General features: G+C 40.8%; 2 protein-coding genes across 2 annotated transcripts in view; both read right to left on the reverse strand.

The window, feature by feature from the left end:
• The window catches only part of LOC311494579 (NLR family CARD domain-containing protein 3-like), a 29,654-nt gene extending 28,388 nt beyond the window's left edge, over window positions 1–1,266 (reverse strand). The window contains exon 1 of the mRNA XM_084553678.1: window positions 770–1,266. The gene's annotated coding sequence lies outside the window, so the exon portion shown is untranslated. The remainder of the gene's footprint in view (window positions 1–769) is intronic.
• An 8,577-nt stretch (window positions 1,267–9,843) lies between these two features.
• LOC311494584 (uncharacterized protein) lies at window positions 9,844–12,998 on the reverse strand. The gene is made up of 3 exons (XM_084553692.1): window positions 12,033–12,998; window positions 11,689–11,875; window positions 9,844–11,358 (listed from the first exon to the last, which is right to left on the reverse strand). Exons 1-3 carry the CDS (start codon window positions 12,261–12,263, stop codon window positions 11,207–11,209), a joined length of 570 nt encoding a protein of 189 aa, XP_084409818.1. The 5' UTR covers window positions 12,264–12,998; the 3' UTR covers window positions 9,844–11,206.
• Window positions 12,999–22,782: the final 9,784 nt, after the last annotated feature.

Consider the following 22,782-nt stretch of genomic DNA (forward strand, 5'->3'; position numbering starts at 1 on the left):
TCAACAAACTCAGGTCCATCATGATCAACGTATATATTTTATACTATCTTCCAGTTCATAGACTTTCTATATTTTATACAGACATTAAATATCTTGTATATATTTTTAGACACATTCTTCATATACTAGTAAACCTTCTGTTCATTTATTCCTTTCGTATTCTGTCTTGTAACATGTTGTGGTGTCTTGTCAGCAGATATGTAGCACAGTGGGACCAGGAGAAACACAATCTCAAACTAATATGTTTTCATTCATATACTGAGGTGACAAGAAACACCACTTGAGTCTTTAATAGATTTACCTTCTAGATAGAAAACTCTAGATATCAGACATAGATTTACATATGAACACAACATATCTCATGTCCATTCCATGTTTTAAACTCTTCTATATTCTAGATAGAAATGTGTATATCATGTAGAAAGCGTCTCTATGTTGAACTGGAGTAAAAGTACTTAGTTACTTTCAGCGCTTCCCGTTAGAAAAGCAGATCAAACTTCTAGAGACAGATTTCAAATCAAAGACTGTGTCATGGATGGAAATAATCAAATAAGTTGAAATCATATTTAGGAAGCAGGTCTGGCGCTGATCACGCAGAGACTAGAAATGGCGGATCAGTTTCATACTAGTCCTCCTCCAGACTCTGGACTTTCAGCTCTGACTCAGATTAACGTGAATTTATGGAGCTGCAGATTTCTGCTGCTTCTGTTGGAGCTGAGCTGCTGACATCTGATGTTAACCAAGAAAACATTCAAAACTGCTTCATTACCTTTAGACGGAGTTTGGCACGGAGAGAAAAATATCTGCGACACGATCCTGGAGAAAGAGAAACTAAACTGAAACCAGGAAACAGCCTGGGAGGATGCGTTAACACAAATGCTTCCTGTTTCTTGTGTCATGTGTGTGTTTATGTGTCTTATTATATTTAGGATAAACCTGTATGGTGAAGAACCTGCCAAAGCTGCTTTTCCAGTCACTACTGCTCCAAAAGACGGTCTGGTCCTGGATTTGAACCTGGGACCTCTCGCACCAGAAGAGAAACCCTAAACTCCCACCAGTCATTTAGAGTTGAAGACTTGAAGGAAACGTCTTCTAGTCCACATTAGGGGTTGTACCGACTAGTGGACTTTACTGCTGTACCATGACTCTTTAAGCATCATGTGGACTAGTCACTGATCACGTGACAATAACAACATGGACGCCTCCTAGGAGACAGGTGAGGAGCCCAGTGGGTCATTGGTTCATCAAGAGTGTGGAAATACTTCACTAAAGATGAAGCCCATACTACCGTGACATGTCAGTCTTGAAATACAACTAAAGTACTACTGTAAAAAAAGACATGCTAAGGCTAACCAGTGTTAATTTCGTTGACGAAAAATTTTCGTCATAGTTTTAGTCAACAACCTTTTTTTTCTCTGACAAAAACGAGACGATAACTAAATAAAAAATATGCTCAAAGACTAAAACTATGACGAAAATTATTGACATTTTCGTCAACGAATAAAAACGAGACTAAAATATTTCACAAGGATGAAATCCTTTAGATGGTGAAGCTGGACGACTTGGAAAGACAACCAATCAGAACAAACTCCGGAGAGCGGTAAGACGCTCATTGATGGTCGGTAGACTGCTACAAGGGTCATCATATGCATGCACTCGCAGTTTTTTATTAACACTGCGATATGTCACAGCTGGGGAGAAAACTGAGGCAAGATATATGGACTCATTTCCAGTTTACCATTACTGAAAACAAGACGCATTGCAAACCGTGTGGAGCTACTATCGCCGGTAAAAACACAACGAACTTGAAACGACACTTGCAAGCGAGTTATCCTGAAATCCATACGAAGGTATGCTAGTTAGCTCGTTAGCTCCAAAATGCATGTCATGGCTTTCTACGGTATCTACTACTGTGTGCTGTTCAGTGTTTCAAGTTTGTTCAGAGTTGCTACCCTCGCTAGTTTTGGTTTATCAAGTGTAACTACAACCCAAATCGGCCCAAATCGAATTTGGTCAGGTGCAATAATTAGCAACTCTGGTTACGTTAACCATAGACATACACATACATACATAGACGCCTCATTGAGCGCTGGACCATACGTCAGTACTATAAGCATTTACACATCCACACACGAACATATACATTCAGAAAATCCCTTAGGAACCAAAAACAACGTCTGTAACATTCTGAGTAGTTAATGTTACAGACGTTGTTTTTGGTTCCTATTGGTTCCCTGAATATGTACGTTCGTGTGTGAATATGTAAATGAGAGGCATTAACTTACAGCACTTTGTAGAAGACGCTTAATAAAGTTCACTCCATTGACTCGTATTGGTTCGCGGGACAGAGCTGCCTCCTCCAATATGGCGGCGACGTTGACGTATTGCAACAACGGGCCGACTCGCTCAATGAGGCGTCTATGTTGTCTATGACGTTAACGAGCTGCAGCTCAGCATGTTAGCATGTTAGCCATAGCAGTTTGTTCAAATAGAATGAGTGAAATCTATGCCAATAAGCATTGCACATTTAAACGTTAATACCATTCCATAACAGATGTTTTTTATTTTATCTTCAGAAATACAAGTTAATCTAAAAAACATGGATTACTGTTTAACACTTTATATTTTAACCGACTAAAATTACTATATATTTAGTCGACTAAAACTAGACTAAAACTAAAATGATTTAGATGACTAAATTATGACCAAAACTAAAATTATATTTTCGTCAAAAGACTATGACTAAAACTAAATCAAAATTTGCTGTCAAAATTAACACTGAGGCTAACGCTAGCAGAGGAACGGTCCAAATCCTCTGGACAGCAGTCAGTTAACAACTTGACCAAACGTCCTGTGGTAACAGAGAGAAGGAGGCTGCACATCAACTATCTGTTAAAGTTATTAGACCTTTAGCTGCTACACTATCCCATCTAACAACACGCTGTGGAGGACTATTAAATGCTACTGATGGTGCTGAGGTGCTGCCTGTTTTTATACAGGCTATACATATCTGTAGAGCACAGTATTGATAAGCTCATGTGTTTATGTTCAGTTCTGTTGTGTTCTATTAGTTGACATTGTTGCTGTGTTTATGGTGTTGACGTGGTCGACAGTAGCTTGTGCTCAGCCAATATTTTCCACCCTACATGTTTTCGCTGCAGTGGAGGAAACCCTGTAAAACATGCTGCACTTTTGAGCTCACTCTTAGGGGCTGTTCACACGGAAACGCTTTTTGGTGTAAACGCAGATGTTTTGCATCGTTTTGGCCAATCGTCCACACGAATCCTGTAAATGCATTGCCCTAAAACACACTTTTTTGAAACCTGGTGCCAGGGTGGAAAAATTCGAAAACGCAGCTCTTGCGTTTTTGTGTGGACGGGGAAAACGCATATGAGCGTTTCGATGATGTCATCGCCACCATCGCCACAGCCCTCGAGCCTTCCACCTCTTATATCCCGCAAGACGTCTCATAACAGCATCAACAACAATGGCGGACTACATGCTCGTGTTCCTGCTGGAGAAGATATTGAGTCTATTAGGGTTACTAGGACAAAATATCATTTCTCCTTGAGTTTGGTTTCTTCTAAAGCCGATTTGTAAACAGCGCTCAAGCTTTATACGCATGCTCCGCCTCTTCCTCTCAGTTTTTGGTGAATTTCTGAAACTGAAACAGCGCCACCTATACACACACGTCAAAGACAGACAAGGTACCAGAAGGAAACAGGAAGCAGATGTAGCTGCAAAAGCATTGCTTTAACAATCTTACAGGACCACATGCACCACAAGCAGAGACTAATCCAACAATCATCCATCAACAGAAGCATTTTAATCCAATTTCAGTCACAACACACACATTCTCACATTTGTCATGAAGAACAAAATTAAACCTGAACTGAATCTTTTTAAATTAGCACAAAATCTTCAACATGCAAATGATTCATTGAAGCAATGACATCCAGCTCAGAGTCTGATAGAAGGCTGCTGTGTTTTTTTTTTTTATTTAGATTTTCCTGTTGGCGTGAACACAATGTTCCACTCAATCTCAGTTGGTCACAAATACACATAAACACCAATGACCTGCACACACAGTGGGATTATTGTGAAGTGTGTCCATGCTCATGTGTCTCAGGATTTATATTCTCAGCTGTTCTCTGTGTTCAGTTCATGTCATTGTTCTGTACCTTGTTTCCATAAGAACAGGTGACGGCATTGTCTGTGGCACCTATAGGACGTGTGTGTCAGTGTGTGTGTCAGTGTGTTGGTCCAGTAGGATTTTGAAGCTTTGCCGTGGAGCCTGAGAGGAATGCTGACCAGCCCAGTGTGTGTGTAGCATGTGTTAGACATGTTGTGAGGTCATAGACTGTGTGTGTGTGTGTGTGTGTGTGTGTGTGTGTGTGTTACAGTGTCAGTAAAGTCCACATATTGTCCTCTGAAATAATGGAAACACCGCGTGAGTGGAGCAGAGACCTCGGTTTCCAGGTCAAGGTCATTCCTAGAAGGTCTCAGGTATTTTTACGGGGGGCTCTGATCCTGTCTCCTGATTGGATCGATACCCTCCAGCTGGTCACCGTCGGGCTGCAGCTCACCGAGCGTCAGAAAATAACAGGGAGGACTGAGCCGCCGAAATATTCTTAGACCAGACTCGAGTGCAGAGACAATGCTGGACAAATGGGACGTCCAGTCAGTTGTCATGTTTCTGTTCATCTGGAGCAGTTGTAGCATGCTAGCAGGGTTAGCGTTAGAAGCTGCTCACTCCCCCCGACACAGTAACCATAAAACAATTGGCTGTGATGTCACCTCATGTCATGGACCATGAACTACAGCCAACAGCTAGCTAGCACTTAGCGACTGGGTTCTAATGTTTTTAAGTTAGAGAAGGACCCATCATGACCCCTCTGATCAGATCCAACCAACTGTCCTCCTGATGACATCATCAACATGGACGTGTTATTTTCTGACATAAACATCAAAGACAAAACAGCCTGAGCTGAATTGGAGAATCTCTGACATCCATCTGTATTGATCCAAACTATCAGTTAGAAAATCATGGAGATGGAGAAGCAGCTGGAAATGCTAAAGAGGAAACACACAACTACCAAGTGGACCAATCACAGCTCAGGCTATGGCGTTAGGGTCTGCGCTGTCGCCATGACTACGGAGTCGACTTAATGCAGAAGCCTAAAGCACCTTTAATGAATTATGCTCAGCTCTGTTGTTCTTGTCTCTGAACGTTTAGTGTCGTCAGAGACACAGAGCTCTGGAATATGAGACGGATATAAGTCTGAGCGGTGAAAACAAACACTACAATCCTGTCTTTAAATCTGTGTGTGTGTGTGTGTAGCATTATTGTCATTCTGAGCGACAGCAGGAGGATTGAGGGACTAGTCAGGACGTCCCATGGCGTCTCTGTTGTTAAAATAAGTTTACAGCACCGACACACACACTGTGTGTTACTGTGTGTGTGTGATATGTGTGTGTTGTGTGACATGCGTGTGTCTCCTGGGGGTTTATCTGGGATCATGTGTCTATTAACACCGTTCTCCAGCGTTGTGTTTCAGTGTGAGTCGTTGTGCGTCTGTGTTGTGTTTACTGTCAGACAGGAAGTGACGTGTGTGTGTGTTGCTAGAGTCTGTTAACATGTTGAAGTCATGAATGAATTAACTGGTGGAAAGAAGAACATTAGAATAACTAGAAAATTCCCGCAGGAAATTTTGAGAGTGCCGAGTGGGCTGTTGCCGGGGTTGTGTATTGAAAAAGCACACCTCAAATAGTAATTTTTAACATGTATATTTACACACATGAGCCACTAATTCTAGCATTAGCCACAAATGTTAGCACGCTAGCTACTCATGGCAGTAAAGCATTAACCACAAACGTTAGCAATTAGCATGATGAGCTAGCCACTAATTTTAGCATTGGCTTAGTGTGGTATAGCTTCACAATACCCTCAAATAGTAATTTTTAACATGTATATTTACACACATGAGTCACTAATTCTAGCATAAGCTGCTAATGTTAGCAATTAGCATGATGCGCTAGCCACTAATTTTAGCATTGGCTTAGTGTGGTATAGCTTCACAATACCCTCAAATAGTAATTTTTAACATGTATATTTACACACATGAGCCACTAATTCTAGCATAAGCTGCTAATGTTAGCAATTAGCATGATGCGCTAGCCACTAATTTTAGCATTGGCTTAGTGTGGTATAGCTTCACAATACCCTCAAATAGTAATTTTTAACATGTATATTTACACACGAGCCACTAATTCTAGCATTAGCCATAAATGTTAGCAATTAGCATGTCTTTACTACCACGAGCGGCTCGCACGCTAGCTACTCATGGCAGTAAAGCATTAACCACAAATGTTAGCAATTAGCATGTCTTTACTACCACGAGCGGCTGGCACGCTAGCTACTCATGGCAGTAAAGCATTAACCACAAATGTTAGCAATTAGCATGATTCGCTAGCCACTAATTTTAGCATTGGCTTCGTGTGGTATAGCTTCACAATACCCTCAAATAGTAATTTTTAACATGTATATTTACACACATGAGCCACTAATTCTAGCATTAGCCACAAATGTTAGCAAATAGCATGTCTTTACATGCAGTCAAGCATTAGCCGCAAATGTTAGCAATTAGCATGTCTTTACTACCACGAGCGGCTAGCACGCTAGCTACTCATGGCAGTAAAGCGTTAACCACAAATGTTAGCAATTAGCATGTCTTTACTACCATGAGCAGCTAGCACGCTGGCTGCTCTTGGTAGTAAAGCATTAGCCACTAATGTTAGCAATTAGCATGTCTTTACTCCCATGAGCAGCAGCTATAACAAAAAGCACAACTCAAATAGTCATTTAAGGCCTGGTTCCTTCTGACTGGATGGGTGTGAGTTTGATGTCATGCAGGGTACAACAAACCAAACAGGATGAGGAGGATGCAGTAGGCCTGGCTGAGAGAGCGAGACACTGAGAAGGGTCGTCCTTTATGCCCTTCTACAAACTGAAGGGCAGGTACAGGCAGCAGAGCCCTCCCAGCTCCACCTGAAAGCCAGCATCAAATAAGGAAGAGAGTGGGAGGGATCGTCACACCCCCACCTTTAAGAGGGGCATCCTCACTAGGATCCCCAGACAAAGAACGAGCAAATCGTAACAATTGATCGTTAATCATAATAATTTCAACAATAAAACTCATTACTCCTACCTGAGCAATAGTTTAACAGTTTACGGCACAGTCTTACAGTTAGAAAAACATCAATATTAAACTTAACACATCCAGGCTGTAACAAGGAATCAGCGATGAAGTGAAGACCTTCAAATTGTCCTGTTAGTCCAGCTCTTTGTCTCATGTTGGACGTCACTGCAGTCTGTCTGGATCAGCTGGAGGAAAACTATATGCAGACAAATAGACATGTCAAATAATGTTATGTAACATACTGAATATAACTCTTATGAGTGTTCAACAGCTCATTATTTATTTCATTAAAAACATCATATTATATTAAATTACTCCAATTATATATATATACTATCATTAATGTTGTTACAAGCCATAAACGTTTCGTACTTTATGTGATGGAATAATATATTTTTCAGTTTGACACAGTTTTAGTGGCTAACCCCACTAGCCTCCACGTTAGCTCGCAGCAAACTCCCGCGGGTCTGCGGTTAAATCCCGGTTAGCTCGCGGTTAAGTCCCGGTTAGCTCGCGGTTAAATCCCGGTTAGCTTGCCGTTAGCTCGAGGCTAGCTCGCGGTTAGCTCGAGGCTAACTCCGCGGTTTAGTCTCCCCATTGTAACAGTCTGAGAGTCCCTAATGTTTTGTCAGTCTGTGTCTGTAATGCTATAGTGGGAGGGGAGGTGGGGGGGTTGGAGTGGGGGGGTCATAGTGTCAGGTTCTGGCTCCCTACTATAGTCCTGTAATGGGTTTAGGGGGTCATAATGTTTTGGCAGTCTATTACTGTAATGCTTAAATGGAGTGGAGGGGGGTCATAGTGTCAGATTCTGCAGCCCAACTATAGTCCTGTAATGGCTTAAGTGGTCATAATGTTTTGGCAGTCTGTGTCTGTAATGCTATAGTGGGAGGGGGGGTGGGGGGGTTGGAGTGGGGGGGTCATAATGTCAGGTTCTGGCCCCCTACAGTACTGCAGTAATGGTTTGGGGGGGTTTTAATGTTTTGGCAGATCATGTTTTCCAGCAGCTGCGTGTGTGAACGTGTGTAAGCTGGTTGGGGTCTGGTTGTCATGGCTACCAGGGTCAACTGCTCCTGTCAGAATGTCAGTTGGAAGACGGGGAGAGAGAGAGAAAATGCTGAAAAAACGCCTCGAACAGGAAGGACTTGTGGCCAAACCGTATTTCCAATCATTGAACCGACTTAACTTTGGGCATCTTGAGGCTTTCCTGAACGTCTACATATGCAATTTGTGGGTAAAATGAAGAAATGTGACCTATTTAAAGCGATTCAAAAAAGGTTACTTCTGCTTTCCTCCAGAAATTTCCCTGCCTTTTTAACATGGCAGTCTATGGAGCTGTGGATGGGTGTTGCTGGCGCATCTTTGTGTCTGACGCCAAAACTATAAGACTTACAGCTTTAGCAGACGGATATGAGTGAGAAGACAAATTTTCCTACGTTTCTATGTATAAATTATGTCTGTCGTGTGAAATTTGTGGCCATGGGAGCAGTTTCTGTACAGTTTTTTGACTAATTTTCTTCTCTCCTCCTCACTCTAGCTGATGATGTCATCCACTCTAGCACAAACATTCCGCGCAATACACACCCATTATAAACCCTGAAATTTGAGTAAAAACCTACACAACTCTGAGGCTTCATAGTTTAAAAACGGTAAAAGTTGTCGATAAGTGAAGTGAATCTCTGAAGAGAAGGCAAGAGTACCTACGTTTTAAAGTTCAAATGAAGTCTCTCGGTTAAAGTATGCCAGAGCAGTTCATTGTTGAAAATGTCTGTTGATTTATTTATTTTTTCGGGCTTCTCCATTCATTTCAATGGGAAATTTATCGCGGTTTTTCGCGAATAAATTCGCGAAAAACTCACGAATCCCTTATAAAAGTAATAGCACGGGATTCGGGATCAAAACACACGTTTTGATATATCATGTGTTGGGGTCCTCTCGCCGGTTCGGGCCGCATTAATCGGCGAAAAAGGGCGGAAAATGAATAATAAGTAAAAACTAGAAAATTCCCGCAGGAAATTTTGAGAGTGACTCGAGGGCTGCTGCCGGGGTTATTAAAAAAAGAAAAGGAAAAAGATGTTAGCATTACCAATACTAATGTTGGCATTAACATTTGCCACGCTAACGCGCGGCGCTGACGCACTAAACTACACAGTAAATTTTGCAGTGTTAAAGTAACACTTAAAGAGTTAAATTTAACACCATTTCCGAGTGTATTTGGTCCAACTCGGAATTAGTGTTAAATTAACTCTTACCATAGTGTTTAGAATTTAGAGTTAAATTAACTCTAAATAGAGTAAAAATTTAACACTCGCTTACACTGAATAGTGTTATTGAAATTTTACACCAAAGGTTAAATAACACTGAAGAGTGTAAATATTATTCTTGGTAGAGTTGATAATTCACTCTTCTATGGTGTCAAATCAATTCTGATTGAGTTCCATTCCAGTACAGATTAACACTCTAATAAGTGTTGATATTACACACTACTGTGTTGATAATTTACTCTCTTGCAGTGAAAAACAAGCTCTTATAGAGTAAAATTCTAACTGTATAGTGTGAATGAAATTTGACACCATTTCTGAAAATAAATCTTAGCAGTGTTAATTTTACACTTTTGTAGTGTCAACTTACATGCAACCACATTAAGTGAGTAAAAATCACAAGTTTCCACAAAATAATGCATTTAAGAACTTTATTAGCAGCTCTCAACTATGTCAGGCTGAAATATCATCTCATCAAAACATCTCATGTAGAATACAAATCTACATTTAAAACATTGACCTTAAGTCTGCATAAAATGACAATATGGAACAACATAGAAAGAAGAATCTGTCGTTCCATACTTCAATTGTACATCAAATGGTCTGAAGTAACGCAGCTCATTTATGTTCAACATCTTTAGAACCCTGTCAGGATGCAGCCCGACCTCTGTTTCCTGTGGAGATAAGCACTGTAAAGCTGCATCTTTAGCTTGACTATGAATCTCAGAACACACTTCTTCCATAGAGGAAACAAAACTATTTACAGCAGATTGACTTAATCCGGCTGCCTTGAGTTGTGCAACAGCAGAAGCACACATATCTAGAGTGCTCCTATTGGAGTTTCTCAACAGTTCAGATGTTGTGGTTACCTCATCTTTGTTACCCGTCAGCGATGTTGTGGCTGTCTCATCTACATTAGCTGTCACCACCTCTCCTGTGCTCAAATTAACATCAGTGTCAACCTCCTGGTCAATATACTCAGTGTGTTTGGTGTTTAAATGTTTCCTAAAACCAGAAAATGTACCAAACACACATCCACATCCAGTCTGGGCACATTTAAGCCTGAGATTTTTTCCAGGTAAGTAACCATGAACTAATCGTAAATGCCTAACAAGCATATTTGAACTTGTTAACTCAGCCTGACAAACAAAACACTGCATGATAGAGGAGAAACTTCAAGCACTAATGAAGCAACCTCGCCCTAACTTCAGAGACACGAGGACTTTCCTTGACCTTGCCGACATCAATGTTGTACACTGTGGTTTGGATAAAAGTGTACATGTTGTGGAGCATGCTGTTGTATGATGTGCCAAACACAAAATGAGCCTTAAACAGTTCATCAAAGGCACCAAGAGAAGAGGTTGACCTGCAAGGTATGGCATTCTTGTCAAGAATGATGAAGAACTGATGGATTGCATTCTTCTTAACTCCAACAGCCAGGAGATAGGGTTGAGCTCTGGTGGTGATGGCATCGAGATGCTCTTGAATGTTTGTTCCACTCTGCGAAGACAAACACATGAAGATATGATTACAATTGGACAATTGTAATACATAAAACCAAAACAAAAAGAACAGAAAAACTAAATAATAATACTTTAAGTGAGACATATTCACCACCAACTAGTTGCTTATTAGAATACACGTTAGCATCATATTGGCTGTCAGTACTCATTACAAAGCACTTTATTAATGCCTTATTGTGCATGACCATATTCTACAACTATTAGGCAATTATATAAGATTTGTCCCTCAATAACCTCCAAAAACACAAACCTTCTTGAAGACCACAAGATGCTTCTCTGCTTGGGATGCCGAAACCTTTCCTGGTCTCTTCCGAACCTGAGCAGAGGGTGGAATCAGGTGTAGCAGCAATAAAACCGACGAAAGGTCACTGTCCCAACCTGTAACAACAATCGTGTGTTCAATCTCAACACACTTCAGTTATGCGGGCTGTCAACAAAATTCAGTGGCTCTGCAATGGCAGTAGCATTTAAATAAAAATAAAAAAAAACAATAACGGAAAGATAGCAGTTTTATATCATCACAAGAAGTTATCCAAATCAAACCATGGGACAAACACTTCAGTGCTTTTGAAGTTTTGTTCAATATACTGCGTACATAATGTCCTCTTACATTTATCACACATCCAGATATGTAAATGTTTAGATATGATAATTATATATTCCAAGTATATGAGAGCAGCAGAAGAAGAACAAGAACAATTATCTTACCAAAGTCAACATCAACTTCAGTGCCATCCTCAGGAGGATCAGCTGCCAGCAAGAGTTCTTCAAGCTCACTTGTGGATAGAAGCTTTCTGCATTGTTGGATGATCTTTTTCTTGAACATGACCGGCCACCTCTCCAGAAGCTTGCTTGAGGTATCCTCTCCAAACATCAGAATGAAATCCTGTTCAACCTGGGGTGGGGTGGTGATGGGTGACAATTTCAATTATCCGACAGGCAACCAAAGTTAACGGGTGATAGTTATTGGGGTATTACTACAACGCCTGTCTACCGTCTTATAAAAACTATTCAACTGTCATAATGTTTTCAAAATAATGATAGATAATTACCAAGCCTTTGACGTCTTTAAAACGTGGAAAGTCAGACAGTATGTTGCTCGACTGCTGGGGGTCAAGGACCATGTTGCGGCGATACACAAACGTCAGTTTCATTTTCTTGTTGACAGTGTCCTCATCAGCTGAATGTTTCATCAATGAGATTGCTTCGTTGCACTCATCTTCAGTCAGGGCAGTCTCTGGATCGAACTCGGACTCTCGTCTGACAGTTGGTCCTCCAGACATGGCTTCACCAGATGATCCTTTGGCTGATTCTACATAACATGGGAAAATACAGTATTATAAATACTGATATCAAAAACAGTTTTAGAAACCTGGCAAACTTTTAAAGAGGTACTCTTTACTCTTTATACCAAAAGTATAAACTTAATTACTGACTGTACTGTGATGAAACATATCAGTGCTGGTGTTAATATTGACATTTTTTTCTTCACAACTTATGATTATTACTATTATTTTGTGCATTGAAAGTGGCTCAAAATGTCTACTGTTTTGAATCAAAGTCAGAGGAATTGAAGGGTGTAGTTAGACTTCAAGAAAAATATTGTATTATTTTAAACATTATGTGCAACAAATGCAATAACTGATCTTGCGACTGTTTTGTTCCATACATTTTTCCAGTATTACCTCCAAACGACGATCGCCTGTCTTTAGCTGTGCCTCTCTGAATAGTTTTAATCCTCCAGGCCAAGTACCCAGTTCCACTCTCACCATCATAATAGTGCTCCTTGGAGGATGAAAGGATAACAAAAAAAAAAGACATTCATTAATAACATTTAAAAGTGAAAACAACAGGCTCCGATAGGATTCAAAATTTTTCAATACAGCATTTAACATTACTACAACCATTACTGTGTGCAACTCACATAGCCACTCTTAGAGAATGGGTCACTGAGGTAGGGGAATAAGGTCACTATTCCTCTGGCGTACATTTCTTTCACTTGTCTGGGTGGGGATGTACTGCAAGGGGAAAGGGGTTTGCGGTTATATTCACTGGATTTAATTTCGATTTCAAATTAATCTCTAAGCAGAACACAAGGACTGTTAACAAATTACCCATTCTTTTCTGTCATGTCAGCTGCTAGTATGTTGACCATTTTTCGTCTGGTTTCATCAGTCAAGGATTTGGTTCGCCTGTATTCATTTATTACACGTTCCCCACCAGGTTTGTTGGTAAGAACGGATTCCACCAACTTGAAACACAATACAAAACAATTCAGCACATTAGGACTACATCCACTGACAATCAGAGTTCACTTAAATGCTGGAAATAAATTCATATCATGGCTAAAGATGTCCCGATTCAATCTCAAAGATATCGGCGGAACAATCAGCAGACTACAGACAGTTTATTAATTCAGGTAAAGGCTGCACCGAAGTAACAAACACTGAAGAGCTCCATCCAGACAGTGACAAGGTTATAAGGATTACAGAGAGGATTTGTTAATTTATATTTTATTGTTAAAGATAATAATAATAATAAAAACAAGCATATAAATTTAATTGATTTTAATAACTTTGATGTACTTGAAGTGTACACTTTATTATAATAAAATAAAAAACTTTCAGGAGCTAAAAAACAAAAAACTTCAAGACATAATGAGATCAACAATGTCTTCCAACCACGTAAATGTCATAAGAACTTATTTCTAAGAACTTACTTGCTCAGCTTCTGCGTCCAACCTCTGGCGTTTTCTGGAGGGACTATCGGAAATGATGTCTGTGTCCTCAGAGTCCAAGGAATTGAGGGATGATGGTTGGGATTGCTCAGGAGAGGCTACCGTGGAAACAGATTCTAATCATGAATTGAGAAATCGAAATAAGAACACATTATATAGAGTTTGCTGATAACCCTAACCTGTCACTTCTAATAAACATCATAACATAATAGAAATTTAACAGAAACAAACCTGAGTCATATTTGATGGTTAACACCCCAGTGGAGGGATCCGTTACTACATCCTGAAAAACATCTTCATCCAACTCAGTCCCTGAACTGTCGACAACTTTCACACCTTCTGTTACAGCTGGGACACCAAACTTTGCAAATGCTAGGACACAGGAACAAAAGCTTGTGTAAACAAGAAAACCATTGCTTATCTAATGATAACATTTCACTACTCACTTAATATTCACTGAATCTGGATTACCTTTTACAGTAGGGCTCAAACAAACACTTAATGTGAATTAAAATTATTTTTTATGTTTTTGTACCAACTATACTTTAAGCAATGCATCCAACGTTAAGGGTGTGGTTAGAAAGGGTAACACAAAACACATATAGACGTTTGTAAGATATTGATTCATTCCAAAATCCAAGAACTTAAAATTTTCCATCATTTTATATTAATATTCCAGTATATCAATTTTAAACAGCTACTATTACTATTAGCATTTAAAGCTCCTTGTGCAAATCTTAATTCCCTGCAGAGAGTATCAGCACAGTTCATGGTTAAAGTTCATGTGCTCATTATTACAATAAACAAAAACTATATGCACTGTATTCCCTCAAATTTGAGAATATACATAACATACATAAGAATATCATGCATTTCAACTGAACAGTCCAGAAGCGAGGCCACCTTTTGAGGTGAATCACGTTCACTTTGAATATAATAAAGTTTGTTTCAAGCCACCAAACTGCTGGGAAATAATCAGCTATTTTGCAGAAATGACCAGTAAGATTTAATTTAACTTAATCATGTCATCTTCCTGAAGGTGCCCAACTGTCATACGGATTTACTTTACATTGCTGTAGTAACGTTACTTAATCCTACCGTTACAATACAAAAACCACCGGGCGCGTCCGCATTACATGTGCTATTCAATGTTTCAAAACCCACCGGCAGCCGTGGTACGGGAAGCGTCACCAAAGCGGGCCTCCGCTGATCTATTTTTGACGGACACCGCGGGCAGCCCGCTTCAACACAGAGCACCTCGAGCGGGCAGAAGCCGGACACAGAAAAAGCAGAGAGGATCCGGTCGATTTTCAAAATAAAACACACCGCGCAAACTACCGGTAGTAAAAACAGACAAAAGAGAAACTAATTAACTACGTAGCATATTTACACACGGAGAAGCAGATCTAGAAGCACATAAACGAAAGAAAATGACAAAAATCTGAGCAAGTAAACAAAGCCTGGTGGGCTAATCGCTTCTGAAACGCTCCCGCTAGGGTTTGAAGTCGCGTGCAGGACCGACCAAAACAGCGTCACGTGACAGAGACGTGCGGGTTCCGGGGTTAAATTTAATGTCTCCAACACATTAAAAACGACAATGTCTGTCAGTAACACCTGCAGTAACTTTAAAATACAAAAGACAACGCTTACTCAGTACCCAGAGTTAATGTCTACCCGCTCATGCAAAGGCAACGGATAGTCCAGCTAACATGAACTTTAGCTAGTTTAGCCAACTCCCCACACTAGCAATCTTCGCTATTCCACTATAATATTTGAACGTCACAAAGAACTACACAATCACACATCCACACTGTATTAACAAAGTTAACATAACTCTTGATAATTTGAGTGTTTGCTAGTTAATGTTAATTAGCTAACGTTAGCTACCTTAATGCTGCTCGCACATGGACTTGACATTCACTCGGCCACTACACATTAGCCGTCTGAAATTCGGCATTTGAAGACATAAAACGAGTTAAAGTTCACAGTTAACAGTGATATAAAGTCATTCTAAAATGCTGCTTCTGTTGAAAGGACAAATAATGCGTTTAATAGTCAATTAGGAGACACTTACCGCAGTCCTTCGGCACGAAGAAAATGGCGGCCTGAAATTTCCGTTAGACGAGGGGGGTGGGCGGAGCTTTCCAGAGTACGTTTGACACTCCGTAGTTTAACGACGTATATTTTCACCAACACTGGGCGGTATCTTACTCCAGCTGTTGTTGTAATAACTCTGAAGGAGTCAATGTACTTTGACACTGCATATTTAACACTGTAGAATTTACTTTGAGCTAAGGGTAGAGATTAGCACAGTCACGCACACACACAATAGAAAACATTCAGCTCAGATGTACACACAGAGCAAGCAGAGTGACAGTCACCTCAAAAAATGTCTTGCTTTACCTCTCTGTTACTGCCTGTCTGTCTTTTACCCTCTCTCTGTCTCTTTCTTTGTTATTTACTTAAATAAACTGAAATTAACTGCCAAGGACTACAAAAATGGCTGCAGCTGTGGCCCTGGCCTGAGGCTGCCATGGTGACTCTGCTGGTTGCCATGACTACTCACAGACACAGGAGAGGAGAAGGAAGAAATTTTGATTTTTTGCCCTCTGACAGTCCTCGCATTTGGGCTCACTGAGGCAAAACCAAAGCTCACATCAGAAAAAAAAAACAGACAGTGATTGGCAGGAGAAGTTCCCGAACACACTGATGTAATTTTGGTGTCTCTGGAGTAAATATTGTGGAAACTGTGGCGAGTATAAGAAGAGGGTGGATTCAGCTTTCCTCGAAAATCAGCTTCATATTTTGAATGGGAGTTTATTGGCAGTTGGAGCGGGACACTCCTCACTCTGGGGCACGCCATTCAAATTCAGAAAATGTCTCGTCTTAGGCGAGCACATTGTATGAATCAGGACAAGTTCCTCTACAAAAGTGGAAAAAATCTAATGTCTACGATGTAAGATGTGCCCAGGAGCAGCGTGGAAAGAGAAAAATTTCAGTGAATTTCAGACAGCCTCTACCACTCTAGCCTCTGAGGTCTCCCACTCTACGCCGAACATTCCACGCAATACACACCCATTATAAACTCAGAAATTTCACATGATTGATCACGATGATTGACGAGTGATTGATCGAAAAGTATAAAAGATATCAAAAATCTGAATAGAACTTTTATAGAGGACAAATTTACCTACATTTTAAAGTTTAAATGAAGTCTCTAGGTGAAATTTTGCGGGAGGAGTTAGCTTTTGAAAATGCCCCTCAAAAGTGTCAGTTTTTTCGTTTTTTCGCAGTTTCCCATTCATTTCAATGGGACGATTTTCGCAGTTTTTCGCGAATAAATTCGCGAAAAAAAAAAAAGTAATAGCACACCATTCCCGATAAAGGCGCACGTTTTGATGTAATTTTTGTCGGTGTCGCCCCAAAATTGCGGGGCGAGTTAGAGACCGAAAAAAGGTAATAGCACACCATTCCCGATAAAGGCGCACGTTTTGATGTAATTTTTGTCGGTGTCGCCCCAAAATTGCGGGGCGAGTTAGAGACCGAAAAAAGGTACGGAAGATGAATAATAATATAGAAGAAACACGCAGAAGAACAATAGTGTCTCGTGGCTTCGCCACGAGACACGACTCCCCATATAGCTTAGAGCTATATGGGGAGTCGTGTCTCGTGCGTAGCCTCGAGTCACTAACTAGAAAATTCCCGCAGGAAATTTTGAGAGTGCCGAGTGGGCTGTTGCCGGGGTTCTGTATTGAAAAAGCACACCTCAAATAGTATTTTTTAACATGTATATTTACACACATGAGCCACTAATTCTAGCATTAGCCACAAATGTTAGCACGCTAGCTACTCATGGCAGTAAAGCATTAACCACAAACGTTAGCAATTAGCATGATGAGCTAGCCACTAATTTTAGCATTGGCTTAGTGTGGTATAGCTTCACAATACCCTCAAATAGTAATTTTTAACATGTATATTTACACACATGAGTCACTAATTCTAGCATAAGCTGCTAATGTTAGCAATTAGCATGATGCGCTAGCCACTAATTTTAGCATTGGCTTAGTGTGGTATAGCTTCACAATACCCTCAAATAGTAATTTTTAACATGTATATTTACACACATGAGCCACTAATTCTAGCATTAGCCATAAATGTTAGCAATTAGCATGTCTTTACTACCACGAGCGGCTCGCACGCTAGCTACTCATGGCAGTAAAGCATTAACCACAAATGTTAGCAATTAGCATGTCTTTACTACCACGAGCGGCTGGCACGCTAGCTACTCATGGCAGTAAAGCATTAACCACAAATGTTAGCAATTAGCATGATTCGCTAGCCACTAATTTTAGCATTGGCTTCGTGTGGTATAGCTTCACAATACCCTCAAATAGTAATTTTTAACATGTATATTTACACACATGAGCCACTAATTCTAGCATTAGCCACAAATGTTAGCAAATAGCATGTCTTTACATGCAGTCAAGCATTAGCCGCAAATGTTAGCAATTAGCATGTCTTTACTACCACGAGCGGCTAGCACGCTAGCTACTCATGGCAGTAAAGCGTTAACCACAAATGTTAGCAATTAGCATGTCTTTACTACCATGAGCAGCTAGCACGCTGGCTGCTCTTGGTAGTAAAGCATTAGCCACTAATGTTAGCAATTAGCATGTCTTTACTCCCATGAGCAGCAGCTATAACAAAAAGCACAACTCAAATAGTCATTTAAGGCCTGGTTCCTTCTGACTGGATGGGTGTGAGTTTGATGTCATGCAGGGTACAACAAACCAAACAGGATGAGGAGGATGCAGTAGGCCTGGCTGAGAGAGCGAGACACTGAGAAGGGTCGTCCTTTATGCCCTTCTACAAACTGAAGGGCAGGTACAGGCAGCAGAGCCCTCCCAGCTCCACCTGAAAGCCAGCATCAAATAAGGAAGAGAGTGGGAGGGATCGTCACACCCCCACCTTTAAGAGGGGCATCCTCACTAGGATCCCCAGACAAAGAACGAGCAAATCGTAACAATTGATCGTTAATCATAATAATTTCAACAATAAAACTCATTACTCCTACCTGAGCAATAGTTTAACAGTTTACGGCACAGTCTTACAGTTAGAAAAACATCAATATTAAACTTAACACATCCAGGCTGTAACAAGGAATCAGCGATGAAGTGAAGACCTTCAAATTGTCCTGTTAGTCCAGCTCTTTGTCTCATGTTGGACGTCACTGCAGTCTGTCTGGATCAGCTGGAGGAAAACTATATGCAGACAAATAGACATGTCAAATAATGTTATGTAACATACTGAATATAACTCTTATGAGTGTTCAACAGCTCATTATTTATTTCATTAAAAACATCATATTATATTAAATTACTCCAATTATATATATATACTATCATTAATGTTGTTACAAGCCATAAACGTTTCGTACTTTATGTGATGGAATAATATATTTTTCAGTTTGACACAGTTTTAGTGGCTAACCCCACTAGCCTCCACGTTAGCTCGCGGCAAACTCCCGCGGGTCTGCGGTTAAATCCCGGTTAGCTCGCGGTTAAGTCCCGGTTAGCTCGCGGTTAAATCCCGGTTAGCTTGCCGTTAGCTCGAGGCTAGCTCGCGGTTAGCTCGAGGCTAACTCCGCGGTTTAGTCTCCCCATTGTAACAGTCTGAGAGTCCCTAATGTTTTGTCAGTCTGTGTCTGTAATGCTATAGTGGGAGGGGAGGTGGGGGGGTTGGAGTGGGGGGGTCATAGTGTCAGGTTCTGGCTCCCTACTATAGTCCTGTAATGGGTTTAGGGGGTCATAATGTTTTGGCAGTCTATTACTGTAATGCTTAAATGGAGTGGAGGGGGGTCATAGTGTCAGATTCTGCAGCCCAACTATAGTACTGTAATGGCTTAAGTGGTCATAATGTTTTGGCAGTCTGTGTCTGTAATGCTATAGTGGGAGGGGGGTGGGGGGGGTTGGAGTGGGGGGGTCATAATGTCAGGTTCTGGCCCCCTACAGTACTGCAGTAATGGTTTGAGGGGGTTTTAATGTTTTGGCAGATCATGTTTTCCAGCAGCTGCGTGTGTGAACGTGTGTAAGCTGGTTGGGGTCTGGTTGTCATGGCTACCAGGGTCAACTGCTCCTGTCAGAATGTCAGTTGGAAGACGGGGAGAGAGAGAGAAAATGCTGAAAAAACGCCTCGAACAGGAAGGACTTGTGGCCAAACCGTATTTCCAATCATTGAACCGACTTAACTTTGGGCATCTTGAGGCTTTCCTGAACGTCTACATATGCAATTTGTGGGTAAAATGAAGAAATGTGACCTATTTAAAGCGATTCAAAAAAGGTTACTTCTGCTTTCCTCCAGAAATTTCCCTGCCTTTTTAACATGGCAGTCTATGGAGCTGTGGATGGGTGTTGCTGGCGCATCTTTGTGTCTGACGCCAAAACTATAAGACTTACAGCTTTAGCAGACGGATATGAGTGAGAAGACAAATTTTCCTACGTTTCTATGTATAAATTATGTCTGTCGTGTGAAATTTGTGGCCATGGGAGCAGTTTCTGTACAGTTTTTTGACTAATTTTCTTCTCTCCTCCTCACTCTAGCTGATGATGTCATCCACTCTAGCACAAACATTCCGCGCAATACACACCCATTATAAACCCTGAAATTTGAGTAAAAACCTACACAACTCTGAGGCTTCATAGTTTAAAAACGGTAAAAGTTGTCGACAAGTGAAGTGAATCTCTGAAGAGAAGGCAAGAGTACCTACGTTTTAAAGTTCAAATGAAGTCTCTCGGTTAAAGTATGCCAGAGCAGTTCATTGTTGAAAATGTCTGTTGATTTATTTATTTTTTCGGGCTTCTCCATTCATTTCAATGGGAAATTTATCGCGGTTTTTCGCGAATAAATTCGCGAAAAACTCACGAATCCCTTATAAAAGTAATAGCACGGGATTCGGGATCAAAACACACGTTTTGATATATCATGTGTTGGGGTCCTCTCGCCGGTTCGGGCCGCATTAATCGGCGAAAAAGGGCGGAAAATGAATAATAAGTAAAAAAAATAAAACTGCAAAGAAACACGCAGAAGATCAATAGTGGCCTCGTGCCTATGGCACGAGGCCACTCCTCCCATAGCTTGCTATGGGAGGAGTGGCCTCGTGTCATAGGCACTCGGCACTAATAAAACTGCAAAGAAACACGCAGAAGATCAATAGTGGCCTCGTGCCTATGGCACGAGGCCACTCCTCCCATAGCTTGCTATGGGAGGAGTGGCCTCGTGTCATAGGCACTCGGCACTAATAAAACTGCAAAGAAACACGCAGAAGATCAATAGTGGCCTCGTGCCATAGGCACGAGGCCACTCCTCCCATAGCTTGCTATGGGAGGAGTGGCCTCGTGTCATAGGCACTCGGCACTAATTATAGACACGACTTCACCTTAAAGGTTTACACCCTTTAGGACCTACGACTTAGAAATGACTCAGAACATCAGCTGATCTTCACACAGGTCCTAGAGGTACACAGAGAGAACCCAATCACACTACTTGTGTATTTGTTTATCATCATAACACCAAAATGGCTACCACATCATTCTGCAGCGCCATGTAATACCCTCTGATATGAGCCTAGTTGGTCAGAGGTTCATCCTACAGCAAGATAATGACCCAAAACACAAGTCCAAGCTATGCCAGAACTACCTCAGGAGAAAAGAACAAGATGGTCAGCTTGAAAACATGGAGTGGCCAGCACAGTCTCCAGACTTAAACCCCATGGAGCTGGTTTGGGATGAACTGGACAGAAGAGTGAAAGCCAAGCAACCTACAAGAGCCACACATTTATGGGAACTTCTGCAACAGACGTGGGAAGAACTTTCTGGAGAATATTTGATTTCTGTTGTAGAAAGAACGCCACGAGTGTGTTCAGCTGTTATATCTGCCAGAGGTGGCTATGAGTCAAAGGTTTAGAAAACATTTTGGTCTATAAATTGATTCCATGATTTCTTTTTCAACTCAAATTGTATATTTGTTCCGTGCTTTCATTTCAGAGTGTAATGAGACACTGAACTGAATAATTTTCAGTAAAAAACTGGAAAAAGTGTGGTGTTCTAAAACTTTTGACCAGTAGTGCGTGTATGTATCTCAAATAAAATATTTTTCTTTTAAAAAACGTTTTATCCTCATATACTTTGTTTCCCACCTCTGAAAATATAAAAAAAAAAAAAAAAGAAAAATGGACACCATGACAGCTTCTCTACAATGAAGCCAAAGCATGTGGAGCTCCCCCCTCACACCTTAGATAGATAGACTGGATAATCACTCCAACCTCTGTCGGACGCAAAGAGACATTTTAGGGACACGTTTGTTCTCACTGATGGATCCAGGAGCCTCATCACCAGAGGTCCTGCAGTAACATGAGTCCACAGAATGACTAGAAACAGAGAGGAGGAGGACTAGTTGTTCAGTCCGTGGGTAAAAATAGAATCATATCAAAGCTGGAGGCTGCTGGTTTAATCCCACCACAGAGCTACCGTTACACGTTAACAATACACCGCCCCCTCCCCAACATCTACAGGGTCAGAACCTGTTCAGACCTGGTTTAAAGGTCACAGTTAGGTTATTGTTATGGAATGCATTACGTCACAGATAGAGTTGTCTCATTCATGACCGTCAGTCACTGGTGGGCGTGTTCACTGAGGGATGATGGGAGATGATTGTGTGAGTTTCTCCATCGTTTATATCCTCCTGACGACCAGTAGATCAAATGTAAACCTGAATATCTTCCACCATACACTGCTTTCTACTGAATTAACTCCTGTTGCTATCTACAGAGGACATCTAAGGCTTTTCAATGATGCTGAATGTAAAGGGGCGGGGCTTTGGTACCTTTCTCTTTCTCATTAAGGAACATGTCGTCCATCAGTTATGAAATCTGAAAAATAAAAACTTTTTGATTGGGAAATATTGTTCCTCCTAGTCAGGAGGATATTATTATTATTATTATTATTATTATTATTATTATTATATCGTCTCTAGTCTGGAGTCTCTCCATTGAGAACTGGTTCTGCTCC

This window comes from Chelon labrosus (assembly GCF_963514085.1).
Source record: "Chelon labrosus genome assembly, chromosome: 10".
Lineage (NCBI taxonomy): Eukaryota > Metazoa > Chordata > Actinopteri > Mugiliformes > Mugilidae > Chelon > Chelon labrosus.